At 51.3% G+C, this 25,777-nt stretch overlaps 1 protein-coding gene across 1 annotated transcript in view; it reads left to right on the plus strand.

Annotated features, from left to right (window-relative positions):
* Cdh23 (cadherin related 23) overlaps nucleotides 1-25,777 on the plus strand; it is a 386,250-nt gene that overhangs the window by 134,258 nt on the left and 226,215 nt on the right. Inside the window, exons 7-9 of the mRNA XM_076557194.1 lie at nucleotides 15,319-15,513; nucleotides 17,937-18,065; nucleotides 25,159-25,237. Of these exons, the coding sequence (XP_076413309.1) occupies nucleotides 15,319-15,513; nucleotides 17,937-18,065; nucleotides 25,159-25,237 (403 nt within the window). The remainder of the gene's footprint in view (nucleotides 1-15,318; nucleotides 15,514-17,936; nucleotides 18,066-25,158; nucleotides 25,238-25,777) is intronic.

The raw sequence follows: 25,777 nt of genomic DNA on the forward strand, positions 1-25,777 counted from the left end.
TCTCAGGTTGCTGCTTAATTCGACTCACTGAAGGGGCACCTTCTCTACTCTGTTCATGAGGCTGTGCATGTCCAAAGACTACTCTTGAGTGAGATTTCTGGGCCTCCATCTTTTCTGGGGGTCTGTCTGGAGGATCTTGTACGTCTACATGTGATAAGGTGTGCCTGAAGCCAGTGGAAGAGTCCAGCAGACCAGGGTTAACAAGGAGCTAGACCCTGCCCCATGCCTTTCACAGGCCCTGACTTGCCCAAGACATCAGTGACAGAGGCCTTACCCTCTCAGCCTTTAGAATGCACAACCCCAATCTTGGGACAGTCCCCAAGGATAGCCATGTTGGATGTTCTCTTCTTCCAAAGTAAGTTCTTTAGGTGAGTGGGTCTCCTGGCCACCTCAAGGCAAGCTATAGAGCCCAAGGCTGCCAATCCTTGGCAATGATGGAGTTGGTCACTAGACATCAGCCAGGCTAAACTAGACGATGCAGAATTCTTTTGTCTGCAGGACCCATCCCTGGGGTAGGGACAGCCATCAGAGAGTTAAGGAGGTTGAGTCACAGGGCATCAGGCTTCTTTGTGTCTTGGCCTGTGGTACCCTTTGCCTCTGAGTTCTTCCTTTATGGATGGCCCCTTTGTAGGATGGTGTCCTTTAGGCCTGGTGCAGGGTGAGCCCCCTGGCAGGGTGGAGCATCAGAATCTGTTTTATCCCATCCCTGAGAGTGCCACATATGCCTGTAGAAAGTGAGGCTCTTTAAAAAGGAAGAAGAAGGAGATGACTTTATTTCCTCCTTCAAAACCTACAGCCTTTTAGGTATCTGAGGATGGAGCTAGCTTTTCAGCAAGGGTACCTCCAACCAGGCATCTGGAAAAACTTAACTCACGGCTTTTTATACTAGAAAGGGTGTGGCTGTACCTTGTCCAGGACTACACTTGGGGCCACACAGCTCCAGATCCTCGGGGCTCTGGCTCTGGGTCATGGACTACACATGGTCTACTGCGTGGTCTACGTGGTCCCCAAGAAGCTAAGAATGATGAATGATTGGGCAAGTCACCTTCCATCCTTGTTAGGTCAGGGTAGGAGAAGGTCAGGAATGAGCTCTCCAGTGACCATCTGAGTGACAACAACCAGGGCCCCTTCCTTCGCTGAGTCTCGGCTTTCCAAGCCGTAGCCTGGGCTGCTGAGCCAGGGTCTGCTTCTCTGCCCTGGCGCCATACAGGATTCTTCTAAGAATGTACGAGACTGAGACTGGTGGTGGTTAGGATGGTACCTACTCAGAGATTTCCAGCTCGTGCCAACCAGTACTGGGTATAGGCATCTCCTCAAGTCTTTTTTTTCCCCCTCAATCCAGGGCCTCATGGAGTCTAGGCTGGCCTTGAACTTGTAATGTAGTTAAAGATGTCCTTGAACTCCTGATCCTCCTGCCTACACTTCCTGAGTGCTGGGATTACAGGTGTGTGCCACCATGTTGGGTTTCCAATTCCCCTTCACCTACTAAGACTTAAACCACTTTCCCTTAGTCCCCAGGACCTAGTGAATTTCTTGGTCACCCTATTCTGCCCGGCTCAAGGCTGGTGCCAACCCGCCCTCAGCAAACCTGCAGCCAGCGTGAAGCTGTCTCCTTGCTCTCCCTATGCCCCTCCTGCCTCTGGCTCTGTCCAACCAGATGCTCCCCAGGTGCTGAGCGACAGGTCCACACCGCCTGAAGGGCTGGTAGCTGTAGCCACAGGAGCAAGAGAGGAACAAGCTTCAGCACCCGATGCCACCATGCCCCCACCCAGGCTCTGCTGCCTTTGCACCCACCTCTCCCTCTGTGGACTCTGCTGGGTAAAGATGTGGAGCATCTGAGAGGGAGGAGCCAGAGGGGAGAGGGAGGAGGGAGACTGAGAGCCATTGCTTCTGCTGGCTCCTTATTCCAATTCATTCATTAGCAATAGCTTCCTGAGCTGTAAGGCCAGCCCTAAGGAAATTTACATATTCATTTGTTTAGCACAACCCATCATTAAGGGGAGAAATGAGCCTTAGGGCTGGGAGATGGAGCCCCTTTGGGTTGGAGACAGAGTGGGATGTGCGGTATCTCTGCTGAGAACAGGGCAGGGACCTCAGGCTTCAGGGACTTCAGGCTTCAGTGTCATCCCCTCTGATTCCAACCCTCCCAACCAGAAGTGATGGTTGCAAAGCACATTATAGTTCATAGACCCTTGTCTGCAAGATGGCCATACTTCACCCTATGCCTGCCCCAGGAGGTCAGAGCCTAATCTTGCTTAAACACCTACTGCACACTGAACACTTTCCATGGTGGTTCCCATAAGGACAAATCTTATTGTGTGCACCTCACTGTTAGAGAAACTGAGGCTCAGAGAGCCTATTCAGCTTCCCTAGAGTACATAAAGTGTGCAGCTGGGGCTCCTACCACAAACTCCCTCAGAACCCCACTCTCTGTATTTCCTTCCACAAGGAAGTTTTTAATGACCTCACCATTTTTTAGTTGGAGAGATAGGGAATGTGTGCGTGGTCAAGGTAGTCTTGTCCCATGTTTTCTAAACATGTCCAGGACAGATGAATGAGCCTGATGGGTCCTAGTAACTCATTCATCCAGTCCTGATACTTCCCTCAAGAACACTGACACCTGTCACTTATGAATCTGGGGTCTTAAAATGGCCCAAGTCATTTCCATAGCACCATTGGCCATCACTGGCAGTCCCTAGTACTGAGCCAAAATGGCAGCATGGGTCCTAGTTTCCCAAGGTCCCTTTGTCCATCACACCCTGCTCCTGGGCACTAGGGACGGTGCCATGTGCAGATTAAAAGCTTAGGCTGTGGAGCAGCCTGCTGGGGTGTGAGCATTGTCACATGGCTCTGGGATCCAAAGGATGGAGGGGTGACACTGTCTGCTGTCCAGCTGCTGTGTAGACTGTCTGAGACAACACACATAGAGTCCCATACAGGAAATCCTCAACAGATGGAAGCTGCTACCACCCCAGTTCCATGAAAGCCTAGGAAAAAAAAAAACCCAACTTCTAGGAGACTCCATGCATCCAAAATATGCTAGGTCTCAGGACCACCTGCAGCTCCGGCCTCTGGTCCCATCCCTGGACTCAAGGTCATTTGTTAGCAAGACTCCCATTGGCTACCACACCCCCTGGATTCTTCTGTTGGAATTTTCTGACTCTGTCGGAGGGTGTGAAGATTTTGTTAGGGCCTTTGATTGCATTGGTGTGTTTGTTCACGGTGCTGGGCATAAAGAACCTGAGGCCTCACCCATGATGGTCAGGGGCCCCAGCTCCAACCCAAACCCCCACGAAAAGTTGATTCTTGAACATATCATTCACCACGCAATGAGTATCCCTCATCCAAACTCCTCAGAACCAGGAGTGTTTCTAATGTGTTTCAGGTGGTTGGAGAGATGGCTCAGAGGTTAAGAGCACTGACTGCTCTTCCAGAGGTCCTGAGTTCAATTCCCAGCAACCACATGGTGGCTCACAACCATCTGTAATAAGATCTAATGTGTTTCAGATTTGAGTATGTTGGCATAGACTTAACCAGTTCAACACTCCTGATCTAGAAATCTGAAATCCAGAAATCTTTTGAGCAGTATGCTGATACCCAGAAAACACGGACTCTGAGGCTATTTCCACTTTTTCCATGTCGACCCCAGCTATGCTGAAGGCAGCACAGAGATTATTATACCTATTTCCTGGTTGGGAAAACTAAGGCTTCGTATTCGCTCACTGATATCCTATAGCCACCAAGGAGGAAGTCTTGCAGAGGGCCATAGAACAGCAAGAGCCTAACCCAGTGTGCAGACAGGTCTTTCCATTCAAGCCAATTGGCTTGAAGGCGATGGTCCACACATGAATCCCCTCCATTTCCTTGGAAACCAGAAGCTGGGCTGAGACAGGATGAAGCCTCCAGCATCCAAGCCCACTAACAGCTCAGGCTAGGACTACTACAAGTGAGAATAGTAGAGCCAGATCCCAAGGGTCCTGCTCCAGTCCAGGCCAGTCCTTAGGTAGGCAGCCATATTGGCTGGTGTTAGAACAGTATGTAGTGACGCTAAGACTCCTGTGGACACAGGGCTACATGACTATCCAGGCCCTTTCTTTCTGTACACATGGGCTCCAGGCAGCTGCTAGGCAGATCTACCAGCTGCATACTCCCTGGTGCATAGGCTCTACATCTCCACATGCCTTCCTGTGCACCTGCTGCTCAGACAGCCCTGGAATATGGGCACTTGTGGGGTGGGCTCTGTCCTTTATCCTCTAAAAAGGTCACTGGTTGGCATGGAGTGAGGAAACTGCCTCAGGCTGCCTTTATGGGAAAGGGGAGGAGCTGGGTCCATTTTGCACACTGAGTATCACACCTGGCTTTGAAGAGCAAGCTCTGAGATGGGAGTGAGGTGGCAATGCCATTGTTGAAGTTCCACCAGCCACAATGTCTAGCACCTGTGGGGTAGTCAGGGTTGTATGTATGTGGGACAGAGGAGGAGGTCTGCAGCCAAACCTGGATGTGAGAGCTGGAAACCTGGTAGAGCTAAGAGCCGGAATCACCGAGCAATTAGAAGTCTCATGGGACAATGAAAGATAAGTTTGGAGATAGAACACTTGGTCATGCTAGGGTGACATTCAGGGTCTAGAGCTTTGGTCTTGGAGATAATGGAAGAGCCAGGGATGGTGTCTGAGGAGGAAGTGAGAAGAGGGCACTTTGGGACAGCAAGCTTGCCAGGATTTCCCACAGGGGACAGAACTGAAAGGGAGAGAGACCCTCAGGGATCTAGCTGTGGTAAGGTTGTTTTTTTTTTCATATTAATTTTAATCAAAATCGCATGTGAATGAGCTTAAATGTCTTCTAGAATAGTGTGGCTTCTAATAAAAACAGCAGGGGCCTGTTCCATTTTTCACTACTTCAAGACACCCTCCTCTGATTTATGGAATTTGCCTTCTCATTTTTTGTTCACTTAAACTGTTCACTTTTAGATATTAGCTAGTGACTGTGGAAGAGAGAATTTGACATTTACCCACTCCTACCTATCTTTGTTACAAACAAACCCCAGAACACATATACAACTACACATGTACACATAAACACCAACACACACCACTAGCATTCTCCACCATTTCTTAAAACATAATTATTGCCTTCCTGTTAGCTAAAATAGCATTTAGTATGCCTGATGTAATGATTATGCAAATGTTATTCTTAGATGAGCCACATAATATACTGTACTTACTTATATAATTTCTCTTTTGTTTGTCCTAGAATTTATTCACTTCTCTTATTTGCTTATGTTGTGTTCCATAAGCCTATCACTTAAGTGCACCCTAAATATTCTAGCATAATTGATTATCTCTTAGTGTATTAAAAGGAATTCCTTACTTTTCTCCTATATTGGATCTGGTTTCTTTTTTTTTTTTTTTTTTTTGATAGGTATCATTTTTTTTTCTTTCTTGGTCTCTATCATCCTTTTGATAGAATACACCAAGAAAAAGGATTTATGAGAATTAAAAAAAATATCTGAAAAATGTGTTTACTTTACATTTTTACTCATGGATAGTTTGGCTGGGTATAGAACTAGTTTTCCTCATTCTATGAGCTCATTTCCTCCACCATACTTCAACCTGTGTTTTACTGTTAATCTGGATGGTGGCTTGACTCTTGATCTTCTTGTGGGCATTTGTTTTCTCTCTACAATCTCTGGGGTTTTCCCCACCTCACATATTGATATTTGGAAAGGTCTAAGTTTATGTTTTTGTGCGAGTCTATCTCTGAAACTGTCTGGGTTCACATCTCACTTAAGTCTGGAAGCTTTTCCTGTTACCCCTGTATGACAAGCTTTCTGCTGCTACCTCTCTGTGAACTCCTGTTGGTTGGGCTTTGGGTTGGTTGGGTCTAAGCTGTTCCTCTAATGTTCTTCTCTCGCCCATGTTCATATCTGAGTTACTTTACTTGGGAAAACTTTCTTCATTTCCGACTCTTCTGTAGAATTTCTTATTTTCCCCCCGTTTGTTGTTGTTGTCTGCAGTACTGGGAATCGAACCCAAGGCCCCACACATGCTAAGCAAGTTCTTTATGGCTTAGTGACAACCCCCTAGCCTCTCTTTGTCTCTTTTCATTTTGAGGCAGGACCTCATTAAGATGTCCAGGGTGGCCTTGAACTTTTGATTTTCCTGCCTCAGCCCCCTGAGCTGACCTTTATTCTATGCTGGGCTCTTTTTCCTCCTGGAACGTTCCTCCTTCAAAGAGGCTCTGTCCTGACTTCATTTTGAAGACATAGGTTGCTTCTTGCCTTGCCTCCCTCCCTCCCTCCCTCCCTCCCTCCCTCCCTCCCTCCCTCCCCTGCTCCCAGTCTTTTGAAACAGGCTCCTGCTACGTAGCCCAGGCTGGCCTCAGACTGGCAGCAAGTCCTCCTACCTTGGCCTCCTGAGTGCTGAAATCCCAGGTGTGCACTGCCTAACCAGGTTTCCACCGTCTCGCCGTGTATAAGAGTGACTGTGTATTTCACTTTCTGCCCACTCATCATGGGTGCTTGGGGTATGTAGGATGGGGGCTGGCAAGACTTTCTATGTTGCTATCAGCCCCCCCTGGCATGTTCTTCCTTGAGTTTTCTCTTGGGCTGGTTTTCTGTGTTCTGCCTGGCCGCCCAGCTTCTGAAGGCCTGGTGGTGAGAGAAGCAGGAAGATGAGAATCCACTCAAGCTCTTGCCCCAGCTCCCAGCCTGGAGTCCAGAGCCCCCTACCAAAGCCATCCAGAAAGGAACCTGTGGTCTGCGGCAAGAACCGGAGACCCAACCTCACTTGGGTCCATAAGACCTTCCATCTCTCTTCCCATCCTCAGCCCGACACACCCCCTTCCCATGCAGGGTGATGTGGTGTCCACGGATCCTGGGCTTTTCCAGGCACAGCCTCCTTGCCTTCTAAGACACCCATCTATTTCCAGTTTCCAGAGCTGCACTGGCATCTCTCGTGTGCTGTGGTCTCCTCTCCCATTCTGTTTGCCCTTGTGGATTTATGCATTTTTAATTTGCTTATTGTAATCTTGGTGAGGGGGCTGAGACCACAACAGAAATAAATGAATGTGTTCTGTCTGCATATGTGCTACAAAGTCCCTGAGTCTTTGACAATATTTGTCCCGTGCCTTCTACAGACAAGAGATGGTCTAAGGACGGAAAAGGGGCCGAGGCAAATGGCAGAAAGACAAGTCTGGGGAGTGGAAGTCCAGAGGCACTCCTGCAGGTCACAGTCAGGAGCTAGTGGCCGTTCAGTAAGCATGCAGTCAATGTCTCCACGGCTTCCTGCAAAGGCAATACATGCTGCAAAACAGGGCTCAGAGTTACCTAAATCGTTTTATTTTATTTAATTAACATTATTTTCATTTGTTTTACCTACTGACCACAGCTTCCCCTCCCTCCTCTCCTCCTAACCCCTTCCCACCCCCATCCACTCCTCCCTCTCCATCCAGAAAGGGGCAGGCCTCCCATGGGCTTGAACAAAGCATGGCACATCAAGTTGAGGTAGGGCCCAGCTCCTCCCCCTGTATCAAGGCTGGGTGAGGTAATCCAGCATGAGGAACAGGTTCCCAAAAGCCAGCTAAGGGCCAGGGACAGGTCCTGATCTCATCGCTAGGAACCTTACAAACAGACTAAGTGACGCAACTGTTGCACACATGCAGAGGACCTAGGTCCCATGCAGGCTCCCTAACTGTTGGTCCAGAGTGCATGTGCTCCCACAAGCTCAGGTCAGCTGACTTGGTGGGCTCCTCCGTCATAACCTTGACCCCCCTGGCTCATATAATTCCTCCTCCCTTTCTTCAAGAGGACTCCCAGAGCTCAGCCCAGTGCTTGGCTGAGGATCTCTGTATCTGCTTCCATCGGTTACGGGGTAAAGGGGCCAATTCTGGGTTAGGGAGAAACCTGGTGCCAGGGAAACTCCCAGGAATCCACAAGGATGACCCCAGCTAAGACTCCTAGCAATAGTGGAGAGGGTGCCATCTACTGTAATCAGATTGGTGACTACCCTAATTGTCATCAGAGAGTTGTATTCATTTTCTGGGAAGATCTGACCACGCGGGATGCCATCCCAGGGAACAGTCTTCCAGCAGCCTCAGATTATACACATACTACCCCCCTGAGAAGAGAGAGCATGAAATGAGTTCTCCTAGGTTCCCTCATAGGGATGGACCACAGATCTACACATGTAGGTTTGTGCCTGCATAAGAGTGCCCTGTCTTGACCATAATGGGACCCCAGAGAGCTCCAGAGAGACCAGGTACATACCTGTCCTACTCCTTCATGATCCTCCGTTCGGCCATTTCCACCTGCCCTTCCTGATGTCCAGTCTTCTAATCTATGTGAGCCAGGACCCCAGTGCGTGTCCTACAGACCCTATTGTCCTATATGTCCTATAGACCCTATTCCTCCCCCTCCATGGTCCCAATAGGTGACAATAGGAATGTCACAAAGACCTCTGAAAGTGACACCCTGCCAAGGAATCCACGGGACCCCAAAACACAGATGCTTCCCTGGCCCTGAGACCCCAACAACCATTCCCCCTGTTGTACTAGGGCTGAGCCCCCTCATTGTCTGAGAAAGTGCTGGGAATTGGAGGTACCCTGTTGCTTCTGAAATTCCTTCACCAGTCCATCAGTCCTGTCTCCTCTAACCTAGACCAGCCTTCACCCAGGCTGCATCCCCAGCTAACCTCTCTCCTCTCCTCCACCTTACCCTGGGATGGCTCTAAGTAGCTCACACGTGCTCCAGAAGGGTCTTTTCCGAACTCAGATCCACCAAGCCACCTGCACCTTGTCAGAACTCCATCTGTCAGGAATTTATTACTAATGCATTTTCTAACAGGCTCTATAATAAGATATTAAAGACTGTAGCTGCATCTAGCAAGCATTCCATAAATATTAATAATGCCTTTAGAGATGGCACCTAAGCAGAGATGGTCGCGGGTTTGTCTAGATTTGGTCAAGGGTACAGAATTCACCTAGTCAGGGAGGGTTCCCATGATCGTGAGGGGTGTGAGCTGTGAGCCTTCTTTTCTTTCCCCACTTATCTTTCTGTCCTTTAAAAATTTTTTTTGTCTTGTTTTTTTTTTTTTTTTTTTTTTTGAGACAGAGCCTCACATAGCCCAGGCTGGTCTTGAACTTCTGATCCCTCTGCTTCAACCTCCCCAGTACCTAGATTACTGGTGTGCACCTCCACAGATCGATGTATGCAGAGCTGGGCATTGAACCCGGGGCTCTGTGCATGCTAGGCAAGCACTTCTGCTAAGTGAGATATATATATATATATATATATAGTCATCTATTTTCTTACTTCATTCCCTTTGTTTACAACTTTCCCTTCACATTGTCTCCTTGTCTTCTTGATTTCTGTCCCAACAACTGTGCCCCTGGCTCCTCCAATACACTCCTCCCCTCTGATTCCTCTTTCCCTTTGAACCCCATCTCTGTCCTCTTCCCTGTCCCCATCCCACTTTTCTTTGTGTCTGTTTGTCCTTCTCTCTCGTCATTCTCTCCTCTCCTTTTCTCCAACCTTCCACCCATTGTCTCCCCCTCCCTCTCCCCTCACTCCCTGGCAGTGCACAGCCCCCCCCCACTCTACTCTGTTCCAGTGAGCACCCTAAGCCACCCCCCAGAGAAGCCTGGAGTAGAACGTAGCTCACCCTGCATGGGAGAAGCAAGCCATTCATCATTATTATTAACGAACAAGATCCTGAGCACGGCAGAACTTTCCCAGAGTCTATTCCCTTGTCACCCCAAGGAGTTGCAACAAGATTTATTCGTCTCAGAATTGCACAGGGTGGCCCATTTACAGCGGGCCCATCGCAAGTGATGTGGAGCTTAAAATGGGGGCTGGAGGAGGCAGAGGCCTGGCCTGCCTGTGACCTATGTGGTATGGGCCACTTGCTGAAAGGGGTAGCCTGAGGAGGCTTGGAAGGGACAAGGGCTATAGAAGCATCACTCCAGGTTAGCTGCGACAAGTGCATGATCAGGCTGTTTCTTGCTCACTCCGTCACCTGCCACAGCCGCGTGAATCATTGCAGAGATCTGCGTTGATCTGTACATTCAAAGGCGTGTCCGGGGACAGTTAACAAGAAGCTGGAGCCAGCATTCACTGGATGACCATTCATTCTTCTCTCCTTATTGCCTCTGAGGTGCGGCCCCGGAGCTGTGGCCGGGAGCCGTGGCCTGGTGCTTGGATGTCTGTGCTGACTGTGGGCGCTAAAGGGGAAGAATGCCCCCCAGCAGAAGTGGAGGAGCCTGTGATAGTGTCTGGGAATAAGGAGCCCTAGCATGTGTTCGAGGCATATTCTAGGGGTGCCAGAGCTATGATCCATAAAGCAAGAAGGTGCCAGAAACACCTCACAAGTCAGGTCCCACACACCGCAGCCAAAGGGGTGTGTGAGGGCCAGTATGGGGAGGACCCAGGGAGCCTCACCTCCTCCCTTCCCTAGATGGATGTTCCCCTCACTGCCCAGGGGCCTGTCCCAATGCCCATCCAACCCCTAATTGGATGGTAAAGATCTTTCTATTGCGATTCCCTTAGCAAATGGATTTAATTTCCAAGACCCCATCTGATTGGCCTGTGCAGGTCAGGAGGTTACTCCTGCACCAATCAAATACATCCTGGGTCTGACATTGCTTGGCATGTGGATCTGGCTTCATCTCTTGAGCAAAGCTGAGGGAGGAGGGTGGGTGCCGAGGCACATTGGCTTCTGGTGGGGGGGGGGTTGAGAAGAGCCTGTGTAAGAGCTAGAGCACTTGATTTGTAGATACCCATCAGGAGCTGAGGGGAGACCGGGTTCACCCATCAGGGGCCATGGCTCACCCGGAACCGAACGTAATACCACTCAGGGCTCACATCTCTCATCTGTGAAATGAGGGGTCTGGCCCAATCATCCTGAAGCCCCTACATCCAGTATGGCCCATAGTCAGAACTGGTTTTGGTTTAAGGATGTGCCTGGCCTCAGATTACCCCTCATCTTAGGCCCAATTCTCTCCTCCTCTTACAGGCTCTGCACCCCACCACAGGGTCTCCTAGGGCCCTTTCCTAGTCACATTTTTGCAGAAATCAGAAACCAATACATGGACAGGCTTTCTACTTGAATTAAAAAGAAATACTACATTTATTTACCTGCACACACACACACACACACACGCACGCACGCACGCACGCACGCACGCACACGCACATGCACATGCACACGCACACACTCACACATGACCACTTATAGGAGTTAGCTTTCTCCTTCTACCATGTGAGTCCCAGGAACCGAACTCAAGTCATTAGGTATGGCAATGAGTGCCTTTACTCACTGAGCCATTTCCGAGGTGCCTGTCCAAGTTCAAGGTGAAGAAATTCATTCATAGGCTTTCCTCCTTTTAAGTGGGGGCTCATCTCCCCCTGCCTGTGACACCATTTCACTGCTAGAATAGCACTATTGGGCAGTGACCATTTTTGGGGTGTTTCTGCATGTTGCCATGCACTTGGTCCAGTATGATGCACATCCTATTATTCACACCTCATCCCATGTAATTCTTTTTCACATCATCCCTGAGAGGCTGTGCCATTAACAGTTCCATTTTATCCTTGAGGACATAGAAGTCAAAAGGGGTTAAACAGTTGATATGGAAGGTCTCCTGGTAGAAGAAAGATCTAGATTCAGAATTTGGGGGTCTGACTCAAGGTTCATGCTCTGAGCCTCCAGAGTCCACTGTCTACAGGGGCCAGATGCACCTGGCCCCTGAGAATCCACTTGTGCTGAGACTGCAGGCCTGTGTAGACATCTGTGCATCCCATGGAGCTGCAGCTGGTGCTGGAGAAGCTCCAGTGCATGAGCTGAGCCTTGGTGGAGCATGGTGCCCAGGGCCCAAATTGCAGGAAGTCAGCACTCTTTCCTCTCCAATGTCTGTCCCTTCTAAGTTTATGAAGGGCTCTTTGCTAGGGTCATCTAAAACCTATCCTATGTTATGCAGAAATTAAATCGGTGCTCGCTGTATGAGACACTGTGCCCAATTCCCTTCTCCAGTGTTCTCTGGGTCTCACTCTTACCTCCAGAGATCTGATGTTCAGAGAGTCTAAGAGACTTTGTCCTAGACCATGAAGCATGGACAGGTGAAACATCCTCATCCCTCTGAGATAGGGCCTCGGATGATGTCTGGTTGGGGGTGGGCATATTGCTGCGCTGAGCTGTGTGCCGCATGAGGCTGGTGTCTCTACAATGTGTCTGGGCATGTGTGTGTGTGCTTTAGAGGGGAGTGGGTAGAGAGTGGAACTGTGAGCTGAGGGAGCATCATGGTGGAGGCTGTCTTCATGGAGCCCTGCACCAGGGGAGCTCCATCTTTCAGCTAGAGATTTGCAGGTGGCTGTGACCATCAGGGTCCCCCAGGAAAGAGATCATCTTAGCTCCAATGGAAGCATGTCTGTGAAATGCCCACTTTCAAGAGGGTAGTGTGTTAGTCACCTTCAAGGGATGCGACAAAGTACCCAAAGAAATCATTTTAAGAAGGCTGGAGAAATGTATCCTGCATGTGCTTGAGGACTGAGTTTGAGTCCCAGAAACAAACAAAAAATGTAAAAACAAAAACCAACGAAACAATTGTGGCAGCTTGTGGCTGTAATCCCAGGGCCAGGGAGGACGGAGGCAGGAGGATCCCCAGGCTTCACGAGCCAGCCCGTCTAGCTGAAACTGTCAGCTCCAAGTTCGGAGAAGGATCCAATCTCAAAAAATAGAGTGACTGAGGAAGACACTAGTACCAACCTCTGCATGCACACATGCGTACACACCCACACTCATGGGCATGCATCTGAACATGACCACACAGGCAGACATATATGCACATAAAGAGAGAGAAAAAAGAAACTGACTTAAAAGAAGGCACGGTTTATTGGGGTGCACAGCCTGAGAGGTTTCTGCCCATAGTTGCTTGGTTCTATTGCCGTGGGCCTGTAGTGATGTAGAACATCACGGTGGGAGGTATGTGATTGAGCAAGGAGCTCACTTCATGGCGATCAAGAATCAGGGAGAAGGGGAGGGGGAGAGGAGGCAGTACCTAACTTCCCCCCACTAGGCCCCACCTCCTAGAGGCTCTGCTGCCCCCCAGTAGCACCTCAGGCTGGGGAACCAGCCTTCAACATAGGATCTTTGAGGGATGTGGAGGATCCAAGCAGAGGTGGAAGAAGATAAGACAGTTGAAGCACCATGGGCTGGCCATGGAGGGATGTACCTCCTACTGCAAAGGCTCATGGGAGGAGTGGGGTCTTACAATCAGGTTTTCCCCCTCCCTCTGAGCTCCTGCTAGCCCTGCCCCCACTCCCAATTGGTAGAGTCCATCAGGAAGCCAGCAAGCAAAGGAGTTGAGGTCTGAGTTTGGGGGCGGGGTACAGACCAGGCTACCCTATGGTGCAGAGGCAGGGGAAGCAGACAGGGAATGCCCAGGATGGTGCTTTTAATGCTGACTGTGCTTCTTGGAACCTGCCCTTAGGTGGCCCTGTCTGTACAGTTGGAGTAGGTGATCTGATGGGACAATCATAACTTCTACCTTTCTGGACACTTAGATGCTAGAAAGTTGACATTAGTGAGCTGTGAGTCTGCTCTCTTCACACTAACCCGATAAGATGGCCTTAACTGTAGCATTAAGAAAGGGAATTAAGGAACAGAGAGCTGAAGTGACGAACTCAGAGACACACAGTGAGGCTGGAATGCCATCCAATGTTCTGGCCATATGACAGAAACCCTAGGACCTGTCCACTCTGCCCCCGACAGACTAGCTTCCCTTTGAAGAGAAAGAACGTGTTTCCCAGGAAGCCACAGTGGAGACGGCAGACCTAGTGGAGGAAAAGCTCATTCAGAGGCCCTGAGGTGTGAGGGAACTGCTGGGTTGGAGCCGTACAAATGGCTCCATGCAACTAGGAAATAATGCATGAAGGGCAATCCAGGGCCAGTCTGTGTAGGATGTTCTGTGCCGAAGGTACTGGGGAGCCACAAATGGTGAATAGGAGAGGGGCTTCCCACTGCCAGTCTCCTGTTCCCGTCAACAGAGTGTTGGGGGGACATCCCATCAACCCCATACTTGGTGGTCAATGGAGGAGCATTGACCAGCTCAGGGAGGACCACAGCAACTCAGTAGCTGTGGAGCTCTGGTTGACCTGAAAAAGCCAATGCCATGGTTGTAGGGCAGCCTTTGGTGTAGGGGTTGAGATCATGTGCTTGGAATCAGCAGCACTTGAACCCAAGGCCTTGCTCACCCACCTCCTCTCTGTATGGTTTGGACCAGTTGTCCAATAACTGAGGTACAGCAAGCAGCTATATAACTGGTTGGTTTTGCTTTTTCCCTCTCTGCAAAGAGCCTCATCTGAGTGTCCAATGCGTCCAGAGCTTTCTATAGTGTAGAGACATACATCCAGCCAGTGACAAGCAGGCGCTGTGGAGATGGGGGCAAACAGGGGCAGGTGGTATAGCAGACTCAGAATATAACTACTTAGTGCTGCCGAGATCTTACCATGTACTCACGGGGCTGTTCACTGACTAGTCTGTGTGCCAGACACCATCCGAGGCCTGTGGAACTGCAGGCTGAGGGAGGGTGAGAACTGGCCAAGGCATACAGACCAGGGTGGTAAGTTACAGGGCACAGCATATCAACAGTGACCGTATACAGCCTTCCTGAGGAATGTGGAAGCCCCATCCCAGCCTCATGAGGAAGTAGCCTTAACCAGCCATCCTGAGCCAGAAAAGGACAGGGGCTTATGTGAATGATAGAACAGAAAAGTCGCAACATCCTGGACGGCTCCTCAGAGGTGGAAACAGTTGGGCAACCTATAGACGCTCAGTTGACAAGCTGACAAGACTCAGGGGTGACAGGGGATGCCCCTCCCCGCTTAGAGCCTCCAAGGCCCTCGCTGCCTAAACCCAGGTACATACCTCCCACTCTTGCCCTTGACAGGTCCCCTTAGGTAGGATCCTAGTCACCCTCCAGGGCAATCTGCTGCAGCTTGGGCAGCCAAGGGGCACCGGACAAAGGAAGCGGATCCACCAAGAAATGGGTTTGGGGACCAAAAGGCCCCTCTTCCAGGACTCTGGGATAAGCAGGCCGTCTTTGGAGCCAGTGCTCTTACAGCCTCCAGGAGGCCATCAAAAAGGGGAAAAAGAAATCATGCATTTTACATTCCTCCAAACCCGCTTAGAATGGAAATGACAGGCCGGGTGCGGTTGGCTGCAGGGGCGCGGCTAATGGCCTTCACGGGGCGGAGGAATGGTGGCTGGCGGAAGCAGCTGCTTCTGGTGAAGCGAAGCTCATCCTCCTGTTTACTTTGCTCTCGCCCAGAACACGCCGGTGGGGACACCCATCTTCATCGTCAACGCCACCGATCCCGACCTGGGCGCGGGGGGCAGTGTCCTCTACTCCTTCCAGCCCCCGTCTCCATTCTTTGCCATCGACAGTGCCCGAGGTATCGTCACTGTGACCCGGGAGCTGGACTATGAGGTCACGCAGGCGTACCAGCTCACAGTCAACGCCACGGTGAGTCACTGCCCTGGGCCTCCAGTGCCCACCGTCTGCTGCTTCTCGTCTAGCAGGAAACAGGATATTCCAAGGAGACTTGGTTTAGCTCCATGCCCCTTGATGATTGACAATAAAGAATCTGGTGTTGGTGACAGTCGTGAACAGGTGGTATCGGTGTGTGTCTCTGGCATTGTTCTTAGCGCCCACACAGACTTTCCATTATGAACCTTCAAATAGCCCTACTTCCTGAGTATTGTTGAGATGCCCATTTTACAGATACCGACAAGAAGACTGAGGCATAGGGGCAATTTCGTGGTTTACCCAAGTCACCCATGAGCAAACCTGCATAGCTCACACTGGCAACCTCCTTAGGGCAGTCAGTGCAGGCAGCCAGGTGCCTCTGGGGCACAGATCAGGGTTATCAACACAGATGTGCCTTGACACCCAACAAGCAAGGGCAGAGCCGTCCAGACCTCTGACCAAAGCTTCCCCACTAGGGAGTGCCCACAATGCCAAGCCTCCTGTCCAGCCCCAGGGAATTGCAAGATGAGTCAGTTCAGGACAGGGGAGGAGAATTTAGCCCATTTTGTGGATGACAACATTGAGACTCCCACAGTTAATTAACAGAGGGGAAATGGGAATCCAAAGCCAGGTTGTCTGACTTCTACGGCTTGGTCTCTGGCTGCCATGCCCCATGGCCTAGAGTCTGTGAAACCCCAACATGCACCTGGGCCTTTGATGCTAGCTGTTGTGAGGGGCTGAGGGCTAAGCCAGCCATGCCTTAAGCAGGGTTCTAGCCCCGGGTCCCCTCATTTCAGCGGCCGTCTGGGAGTACAGGTACAAAGCTAGAAATAACCCCATGCCCTCTTGTCCTTCAGATCTGTTTGCAGAGCTCAGGCCAAAAGCAAAGAAGTCATAGAACTTTCTTCCTCCATGGTCCACTGGCCTGGCCCACAGCACCAAGTCTTGGCCCCCTACTGCTATAGAGAGGGCACACAGCCCAGAGCCCCGACTGATGCAGAGAGGTCACCTGCCCCTGGCCCTATGTGGCTGCGCCACATGACTGCAGGATAGACAGCCAACTCCAGGCCCCACATGGCAGCTGACATCTCAGTTCCCTGGATCTGGCCTGGGTTGAGGTTTGAAAGATGGAACTTTTCCCTCAGGCTTGGCGCAGACCTGGAGAGGCCTCCAGAGCCAGGAAAAGCCAACTTCTTGCCTGATTCTCTGGGAGATCCCTGCTGAGAATTCCTATTTTCTCTTCTAGTTGCCTATTAGTTTCTTAGGAAAAAACCTGAATAAAAAATAAAATAAAACGGACTTGGGAGTGGAGGGGACTTGTAAATCTGGCATCCCCTTTCTGGGTACACCCACTAGCAACTTCTACGTCCCCTTCCCCCACATCCCGTGCGTACACCTGGGCCTGGAAGCATGCAGGTGCCTGCTCCCTTTCCCTGTGAATCTGTCTTATGGGATAATCTCTACCCAGCACACAAAATGGCCTTGGGATACAGGATTAGACCAGAGCTGGGCACGAGCAGGAACATGGGTGGCCAGGCCCATCCAGAGGCCAAGTTTGTGCTGGGATGATAAATACAGCAAAATTGCTAGCAGTCTACCAACAGTCAGGCCCTGAGCTGGGTCAAGACTTCTCAGATGATAGCCTCCCACTTAGTCCCCGGACAAGTTGCTACCAGGAGTTCTGGGGGCTGGTGAGTAGCCATTGGCTACTGGATGCTTCCCCAACATGATGGTTCTTGCTAGCTGGATGTACTAGTCTGTTACACAGACCTCCGTCTCCTGAACGTTTAGGGTCTTAGAACACAGGCTTTGGTGTTCCTTTCTTAGTGGGCTTTATAGGACCAGGTCTCTCTGAGTATAACAGCTTAATATTGCCTGCCCTGTCCCAGGAGGCTTGCATGACCTTCCTGACCTCTCTCAACACTGCCTCCAGGAGGTCCCCAGATGGTACGGGCCCTGGAGCTCCCCCTGCTGGTTTGACTGGAAAAGTCACCTCCTGGCAAATGGCTAGCTGAGTCACAGAGGAACTGCCCTCCGTCCTGGGATGGAGGCCAGTGGCCCTGGATGAACATGATAAAGGTGCTAAGAACAGCATCATTCCTATCCAAGCCAGTGGTCCCATCCCCCTGGCATTCAGGAAAACTAGTCCTAGGCCAAGGCCCTGGGGCCAACAGATCAGCCTCAGCCCCAGCCCCTGATGTAACACCACCCTCTCTCCAGGCTGTCCTGTTTCCATTTTCTTGAATTCCTCAAGTACCACCAAAGAGCCTTCATGCTCTTGAGCCTCCCTGTAGGATGTAAGAGTTCATGTGTGTATTTGTAAACACAGGGGTCACACAGCCCTGCTCTAGGCATGTGTGGTCACAGCCTCCTTCTAACCCAACACTGTGTACACTCACTCTCTGTGTGTGTCCTTCAAGGATCAAGACAAGACCAGACCTCTGTCTACACTGGCCAACCTGGCCATCATCATCACGGATGTGCAAGACATGGACCCCATCTTCATCAACCTGCCCTACAGCACCAACATCTACGAGCATTCTCCTCCGGTAAGCCCTGCCCGCAGCCCCAGTGGTGGCCATGGCCTGCCTGTAGTCCCTGTGAGAGACAGTGGACACCCCAGGCACTCTTCCCATCCCACTGTCTTCCACCTCTCTCACTCCCTGGGGCAAAGAGCTAAGTATAGTTGACCGTGGGGGAACTGTAATTCAGAAAGACTCAGGAGCAGTATACAGGTGCCTACGAGCACTCCAGCCTGTGCAGGGGATGGATGTGGATCTAGGCTCAGCCAGACATCCATGGTGCTTAGTCATGTTCTCCACAGCCCTGCTGCCCCTGTTGGCCACCAGCACAAAGACACAGCTTCCTTCTGTTTGTGAGGCTTCTCTCTCAGGCCCCAAGTGTCCTGTAGAGCTCCTGGAACCATCTGCCCTCCCTAATAACTCCTTCTTTAGGGGCTCTCAAGTTCAGGTTTCGGGGGAGATGTCTGATTTTGTATTTATGTCACAGGCCTATCGTATGGTTCCCCCGGGACTATACAGTTCTCCCTGACCCAGGGAGCTGTGACTGGGGAAAGGTCTCAGAGGACAGAAACAGGCCATGGCACACTCCACAAGGGCCTGGCTGGGACCCTGACTAAAGTATGGGTGATTGTCACTGCCTGGTAGCTACCTCACTCTTATGCAGACTGGAATGGATGCCTGTTATGGGCTGATGAAGGAGAGCGGGGTGCACTCCCAATCAGACATTTCAACTTGCAGCTTGGGGGAGTGTTTGTGAAAAGAACAGAAGGGCTTAGCTCAGAGGAAAAGTGGGGGATCCCTGGAGACTGGAGATGTTCAGAGCCTCACCCGGCCCCATGCACTACTCAAAGCCTCAAACATGGGCAGAGGTGGGTATGGACAGAGTCCTAGGTGCAGCCAGGGAAGCCTGGCCCTGTTTGGGTACCATGGTTGTTCTGACTACAGACATCCCCGGCACCAAAGGTATGGATCTGGCATTTGGTCACTTGCTTTGGTGGCCAGATGTGGAATGAAGAGTCTCACAAGCAAGATGCTTATCCTCTTGCTGCTCTGGGTGTCTGAAGCTGCTTGGAGAACAGACAGAGTCATCTCAGGCTCGCTACTCCCTTCCTTGGCATTCTAAGCACACCAGGTCCCCAGCTTTTAAAGTCCAGGTTGCATGTGCTCAGTCCACCCGAATCCAGGGACTTCCCCTTCCTTTCTGTGTCAACCCCAGCTTTGCCAGGCCTGCCTCTCAGCCTTAGGCCAGACCTGACTGCCATCTTCAGACAATTACAGGCCTGCCACCTGTCTCCAGCTCTGGGCTTCTCCTTCTGAGTGTTCAGAGCTTGAAAGCAACTTGGCTAGCATCTGCTGCCACGCTTGCCCGGTATCACGGTTCAGCAGCAACAGTCTTTGATGGGCTTGGTGTAGCGGGGTTAGAGAGGCATCTATGGAATGAATGAGTGAGTGAATGAATGAACACAGGCTCTGGTCTTGCCACTCAGCTCACCCTTGTGCTTGCTCTCGTCACTAACCCAGAGACCACCTGACCTTCAGTCTCCAGCTCTCTTCCTGGCTTGTCTCCACTAGTCTCAGAGTCAGGTACCCCTCTCCACTGCAGTACAACTGACGTCTGAGCTATGTAACTTATCGGTCAATCCCATCTCTTCTGTAAGGTTCACATAGGAACGTAGGCTGAGTAATCTAAACGCCCTGCCTCTAGAACATTGCCTCGGGATCCTCTTGGGTCTTCCAGTACACTGTGTCCAAGAGAGAGTGTGGAGAAAGATGCTTAAAGCCAACTTGATTGGTACACACTGGCTGGGTCACTGGAGGAACCTTGAGAAGCCCCCACGCTGCTGTCTACACGTACCCTGGGAAATGGGGAAGGGTTCCTGAAAGAACCCATCCTCACAGACATCCAACTGTGGTGGCCGGTGACTCAGTGGGTCCGTTAGCCACTGCTTCGTGAGATAGTCACAAGACCGTGTCTTTGACCCATGGCGATGCCTTCGTAACTCACACAGGTCTTCATGTCAGTTGTCAGTTTTCCTCTGTCCCTCCGTGTACTCATTCACTCCTTCAGCCTCATCCCCATCTCCCAGGTATTCATTAGGTGTCCTGTATGTACGGCCCTGGGCTAAGTAAGCTACGCCATTCTTTTCTAGAGGATTCCGTGGAACAGACCAGATGTGTGTCTTCCTTCACACCCACTCTCCCCATGCCCCGCTGCTGCTTACCATGTGATTGTCTTCTTTGTCTCAGAGATCTTAGAATTCCTTCTGTTGTGCTTGTGTGGCCCACTGTCTGCCAGTTCCCGGGGAGCTGCTGCATCCATGCTCTGGGGGCATGGTACACACTTTTACAAGGGTTATGGCCCAATTGAAGAAGACAGATCAAGCTTTGAGTTGGGTTCCAGCCTCTTCTGGGCATTGACCAGCCCCATAGCCTCTGTGTGGATCTGCTTCTCTTAGCCCCTCACTGGAAAAGGGATCCCCACTTTCCCATCCCCTACAGCCTTTCTCCTTCAAGCCAGTTCCCACAGGCTCCAGGCCCAATGTCCCCAGGCTGCTAACCAGTTTCCAAGCCTCGATCTGTATCTCCATGTCCCTTTAGTGTGATGCGCTGATTTCAACACAGTCATCACTTAGCTGGGCCAGGCCTGAGATGCAGCATGGCCTGTTCAGAATCCCAGGCTGGAGGACCCAGGCATTCCTCACGCCCAGCCCTCCCGTCTCTGCTGCTCCCAGGGGCCCTGTCAAGACCCTGCCCCACCCTCCCGGCTCCCCCTCTTTATCTGCGGTTCCCAGCATGTATGTCTCCCTCTATCAGTGTATCAGGCTAGCAAGCTTCATCTAAAGTGTATATATTACCTAATAAAATCCTTCTTATTTGGGATTATTGCATCAAATTTTAATTTCCTCACTCGAACAGCAGCATGTCGGCCTGCCCGTCAGTGAGGGGCCGACAGAAGGTGAAAAGAGCGGATAGGCCGCACAAATTACTGCCGGTGATGCCTATCAGCCCTTTGACTGGAATTGACTGGAATTAAGGACTGAGAAATAGGATTTTCTGCCTCAGAATCTGCTGTGGCAGCTCTCGTCGGAAGTCCCCAGCAGTCCCCGCCAGCCAGCCCCCACCCCAGTAACCCCCCCCCCCCCGCCTCCAAAGCAAACTGCATGTCACCTTTCAAGTCTTTAATAGTGTCAGAGAAATGGGGGCTGGGGTGTCCCGGCTAAGCTTACAGAGAATGAGATTGGTAGTGGGGTCTCTGAGGCCCAGCACAGTCCAGTCTGGTCCCCGCAGCAGCCACTTCCCTGGGGACAGACCACAGAGGGCTGAGACATGGCCCCTTCTAGTGAAGTCCCAGCCCATGCCCCACTTCCTGCCCACCAGGCAGAGTCCTGGCCCTCGGATCTCTTCTGGTAGAGGCTCATTCCAGGCTTAACCTTCCATTCCCCGGTTACCGACACTCTGCCTACCCACCACGCCTTGTGAGCTTAAGCAAATTCCTGAAAGCTCCAAGAATATGTCCTTCTTTGCGGGCGCAGGAGAATCTCTGCCTACCCATCATGCCTGGCCCATGGTTGGTACCCAGGAGATGCTCACTTAACTGGCTCTTCCTTGTGGGGTATCAGCTGTTCAAATGTAGAGAAAACTCCTTAGCTCGAGAATGGAACTTAGAAGCGTGGAATGCCAAGGGTCCAAACTAACTGAAATTGTTCAGAAATGTATGCATAGTCCGAGACAAGGCACCTGAGGGAGACCAGCTCCCACTTTTCCCCCCAGGGTACTCTTGAGGAGGGAGAAGTGAGAAATATTTAGATAGAAATATAGAGGGAGAGAGATAGACAGAAACACAAGATAACCTCGGGAGGGCCTGGGTCAAAACCCACCAGCCCCTTCTTTCTCTTCTAAAGGGCTATTTATAGAAATGCCAAGGGGTGGAGCAAAAGACCTCCCCCCAGCACGGCAAAGTGCAGACCATCCCAAAAAAATGGTAACCACACACATGGTCAATCCATTCCCCTAATGCAGCCCTGCTAGGTAAAGCAAGCTCAGATCTCACCAGGAAACCTCTGTGGGCTCCCACAGGCACCCAAGATTTCATCAAGTGTACACAGCAGCTATCTAGAGCCAAATTTATAATGTCACTTATATCTCCCGTGTGTGTGTGTGTGTGTGTGTGTGTGTGTGTGTGTGTGTGTTCATATGTGTGGATGTACATATCAGTTGCTGGACAGTGGAGCCTATTATACCCATTTTATAGATAGAAAAACAAGAGGTAGGAGATCCAACGTTACAGGAGCTCAAACCCTTCACCATCTCTCTGCTTCTCTTCTTGTCACGAGGAGTCAGGACCTAGCCAGCCTGTCATTTGTCACCTCTCAGAGAGTCATCTCTCACCTTCCTTCCCAGAGGGTCACCTCCTCCTCACAACCTGAGTACCTAGGGGAGGGAAGAATCCCTCGGCGGGGCTTGTCTGCAGCCCTCTAGCTGGAGCAGGGTCTCCCACTCCCCCTCCTGGGTGTGCCCCCCAGGGGCCTCGCTTCCTACAGAGCCACAAGCTGTGGGTGGGGACTCATCCTTGGAGGCCCAGCCCTGTGCTGGCAGGCTCCACTTCCTCCCCATGCCTCTCGTCTTTGGAAATAAGTTGCAGTATATTGAAAATATAATCACTGAGACTCTGAAACAAGAGCCGTGGGCTCCCAAGAGCCCCCATACCTCCTTGTTAATTCCTTCTCATAACGTTCCCGGGCCTTCTGTCTGCACTTGTATTAAAAGCTCAGAGTTTTATTAAAAGTGGATTTATTTACCCAAAAAGAGATGAAACCCCAAACCTGATTGAGAGCCTGGCAGAGCTTACTCGGCAGAGGCTTGGGTCCAACTTTGGCTGAGAGAGGGGCCCCTTGTCCTCATGTCCCACACAGCCAGTTCTGCTGAATTCCCCCGCCCACCCAGAGGTACTCTGATCCCCACCTCAGGTATGAATGCCCACAGGGATGGCACCCACGGGGCTCTGAAGACCGAGGGGCTCTTGCGTCACAGACTTCTCTGGACAGGCCAATATAGCTGCCTTACCCCGTTCCCTTGAACCCAGCCCATCCTACCCAGGATAGGGCAAGGTATACATCTGTCCCTTAAGTGTATCATTTAGTGCCATTTAGTACTGGAGCTCTAGTGACCTCTGAGCTTAGTCACTCTGATAGGTGGATCCCTTCTCTAACAGCCCAGGGGCAGCTTAGGAACCCCCTTAAAGGATGCATGTGGCACCCACCCAGGCAGAATGGAGCTGTCCCCACGTCTAGAAAGCCAGTTCTGGAAGGTGAAGCCTCAGGATAGTTGTGTACCCTTGGGACCTCCTGCTGGGGACAGACCAGATCTCCTCTGATGAATAGTGAGCCCCTACGTGGGCAGGTCCCCCAAAAAAGCCTCCAGTGAGATGATGGGAGAAGCTGTATAGGCCCTTCAAGCCTAGAGTTGGGCTTCCCTGTGGCCTCCAGGCACCCCGAGTCAGGAGTTCGCCATACTCCGTGAGAGGAAGCTTGGGAGGCAAGGTGACCGGTCTACCATGTGACTACCCCTTGGCCCCTGATCGGTCTAGAACACATGGCATCTCCAGGGACGGCTGGCACATAGGCATTTCCAAATTCCACGGGTGCCAGTGCTTAGAATAGTTCCCGACACAGAGCAAGTGACATTCGGAAATGACATTAGCATTATTATAGCAGAACCCTGCTGCTACCTCAGTACCTGGTGGACGGGAACATTAGAGCCAGAGCATTTAACTGTGAGCCTGGCTTCCTGTTCACTCACTCCCTGCTCTGAGACCTCCAGGAGTCTCTCAGCTTTCTGCCTCTGGTTCTTCATCGGCAGAGAAAGGCCAGGTCTTAGGTTATTGGGCAGCTGGGGTACCTGAGTCCATTGGTCCAGCATTTTCAGCACACCTCTGTGCCGAGGAAGGCGTGCTCTCCGGTGTGACCACTTGGTTCCTCTCATAGCCTGTTTATCCAACTTCTTAACAAAGCAGAGGATCCGACCAGAGCTCTTGCTCCCCAGGGGAGAGGACAAAGAAGGGACTGACCCTGCTTGCCATACGGCCTGGCCTCTTGGCGCATCCTGAGATATTCCCACATTCCCTCAGGGAGCTTGGAGGCACTCCATCTTCTGCACTCGAGGCTAAGGGAGGCTGGAAGGGCATCTGCAAAGAGCAGTGCTGTCTGGGGGAGGAGGTTGGGGCTCCTGCTGGGTCTCCACAGCCGGTCTGGGAGGACTCCGGAGAGATGTGCTTGCCCCCGAGGCACAGAACTGTTGTCAGAAGATGAGTGAGAAGCAGACAAGACCACAAGGGCCCTTTTTAGACTTAGAGGATACTTCCACCCACCCTACCCCCAAAAGATGGAGGCGGGTCTGTCTGCTGTCCAACACCCAGAGAAAACTTCTAGGACGTGACCCTCAGGTATATAGGGTGGACAGGGACAGCTGACACATGCAATGGTGTGATGTCGCCTAGAGAGGGGGAACGAATCGCTCCTGGCAAAGGACAACTCAGCAATGGTGGTCATGGTGACCATGTCAGTGTCTTCCTTGGCTACATTTGTTTATTCATTCAGTGAACTGCCATCAACTGGTGGTTACTTACCAGCATCCCTTCCTAGAAGTGGACACAGCCAAGCCCTGGCCTGTGTTGTGCTTTCTCTCTGGGGCGCTTTCCCTTTCCTCCTAATTCCTCACAACCCATCCTAAATGCTGCCATCTGGACACACCTTTCCAGGCTCCTCCAGGTGGACCAGGTGGATACCTACTCTTTCCTGTGCAGCTGCCCATCTCATCACGCCCAGATGTGTACAGCAGCTGTCTGTGCCTGTCCTTGACCCTTTGCTCTGTGAGAAGAAAGTCCACACCCCCTTTGCTGGCTCCCTCAGCTTCCAGTCCCTTGACTATCAGTGTTGTGAGGGAATAGAGGACAAGGCCACCGGAATCAGGAGCAATGTCACGTGGGACCTACTTCCTGGGCAAGCTTTGAAGTCGGGAGTTGACCTGGGGAGGGATCTGAGAGTGCTAGGACAGCCACAGAGAAAGACAGCAGCCAGGGATCCAGGTGACTGAACTCAAGTTTCTCCTGTCTCCCAACCAGGGCACAACTGTTCGGGTGATCACTGCCGTGGACCAGGATAAAGGACGACCCCGGGGGATCGGCTACACTATCGTCTCAGGTAAGCCAAAGTCTGCACTATCTGTCACAGATCTCAAGAGTCGCTGCTGGTGGCTTAGGCTCAAAGAGCCACGGACTGCATGGAATGGTGTTTGAGACCTGCCTCTAGTTACAGTCCTTGCTAAGGAAAGGGACAAATATACAAGGGAGGAACAGGGTTAAAAGGACGTGGTGTCTGGGGGGGTGGGGCCTGGGAAGAGGAATGTGTGCTACTGTCCAAGGTCTGAAGCTGTGGGACTTCTGGGGCTTTGAGCCTGGAATGTGGTGACCCTTACCTAACCTCCTTCAGTGCGCTGGGATTTCTCTTCTTATTTGGTGAAAAGGTGGCAATTTTTGCATCACTTTGGAACAAATAGAACTGCTCTTAACTGATTTCATGTCCTAGCCACACTTGTAGCTGACAGGCATTCAGCTGAGTAGCGCTGGGGAATCATCACAGGAGACACCTTGCCCTACCCCCCCCCCCGCCCCCTCACCAATAGATCCTTTGGCCTTGCAGGATAGCAGCTGACTGAACTGATGGCTCTGAGCGAGGGGATGC

Source organism: Peromyscus maniculatus, chromosome 21 (genome assembly GCF_049852395.1).
Source record: "Peromyscus maniculatus bairdii isolate BWxNUB_F1_BW_parent chromosome 21, HU_Pman_BW_mat_3.1, whole genome shotgun sequence".
NCBI lineage: Eukaryota > Metazoa > Chordata > Mammalia > Rodentia > Cricetidae > Peromyscus > Peromyscus maniculatus.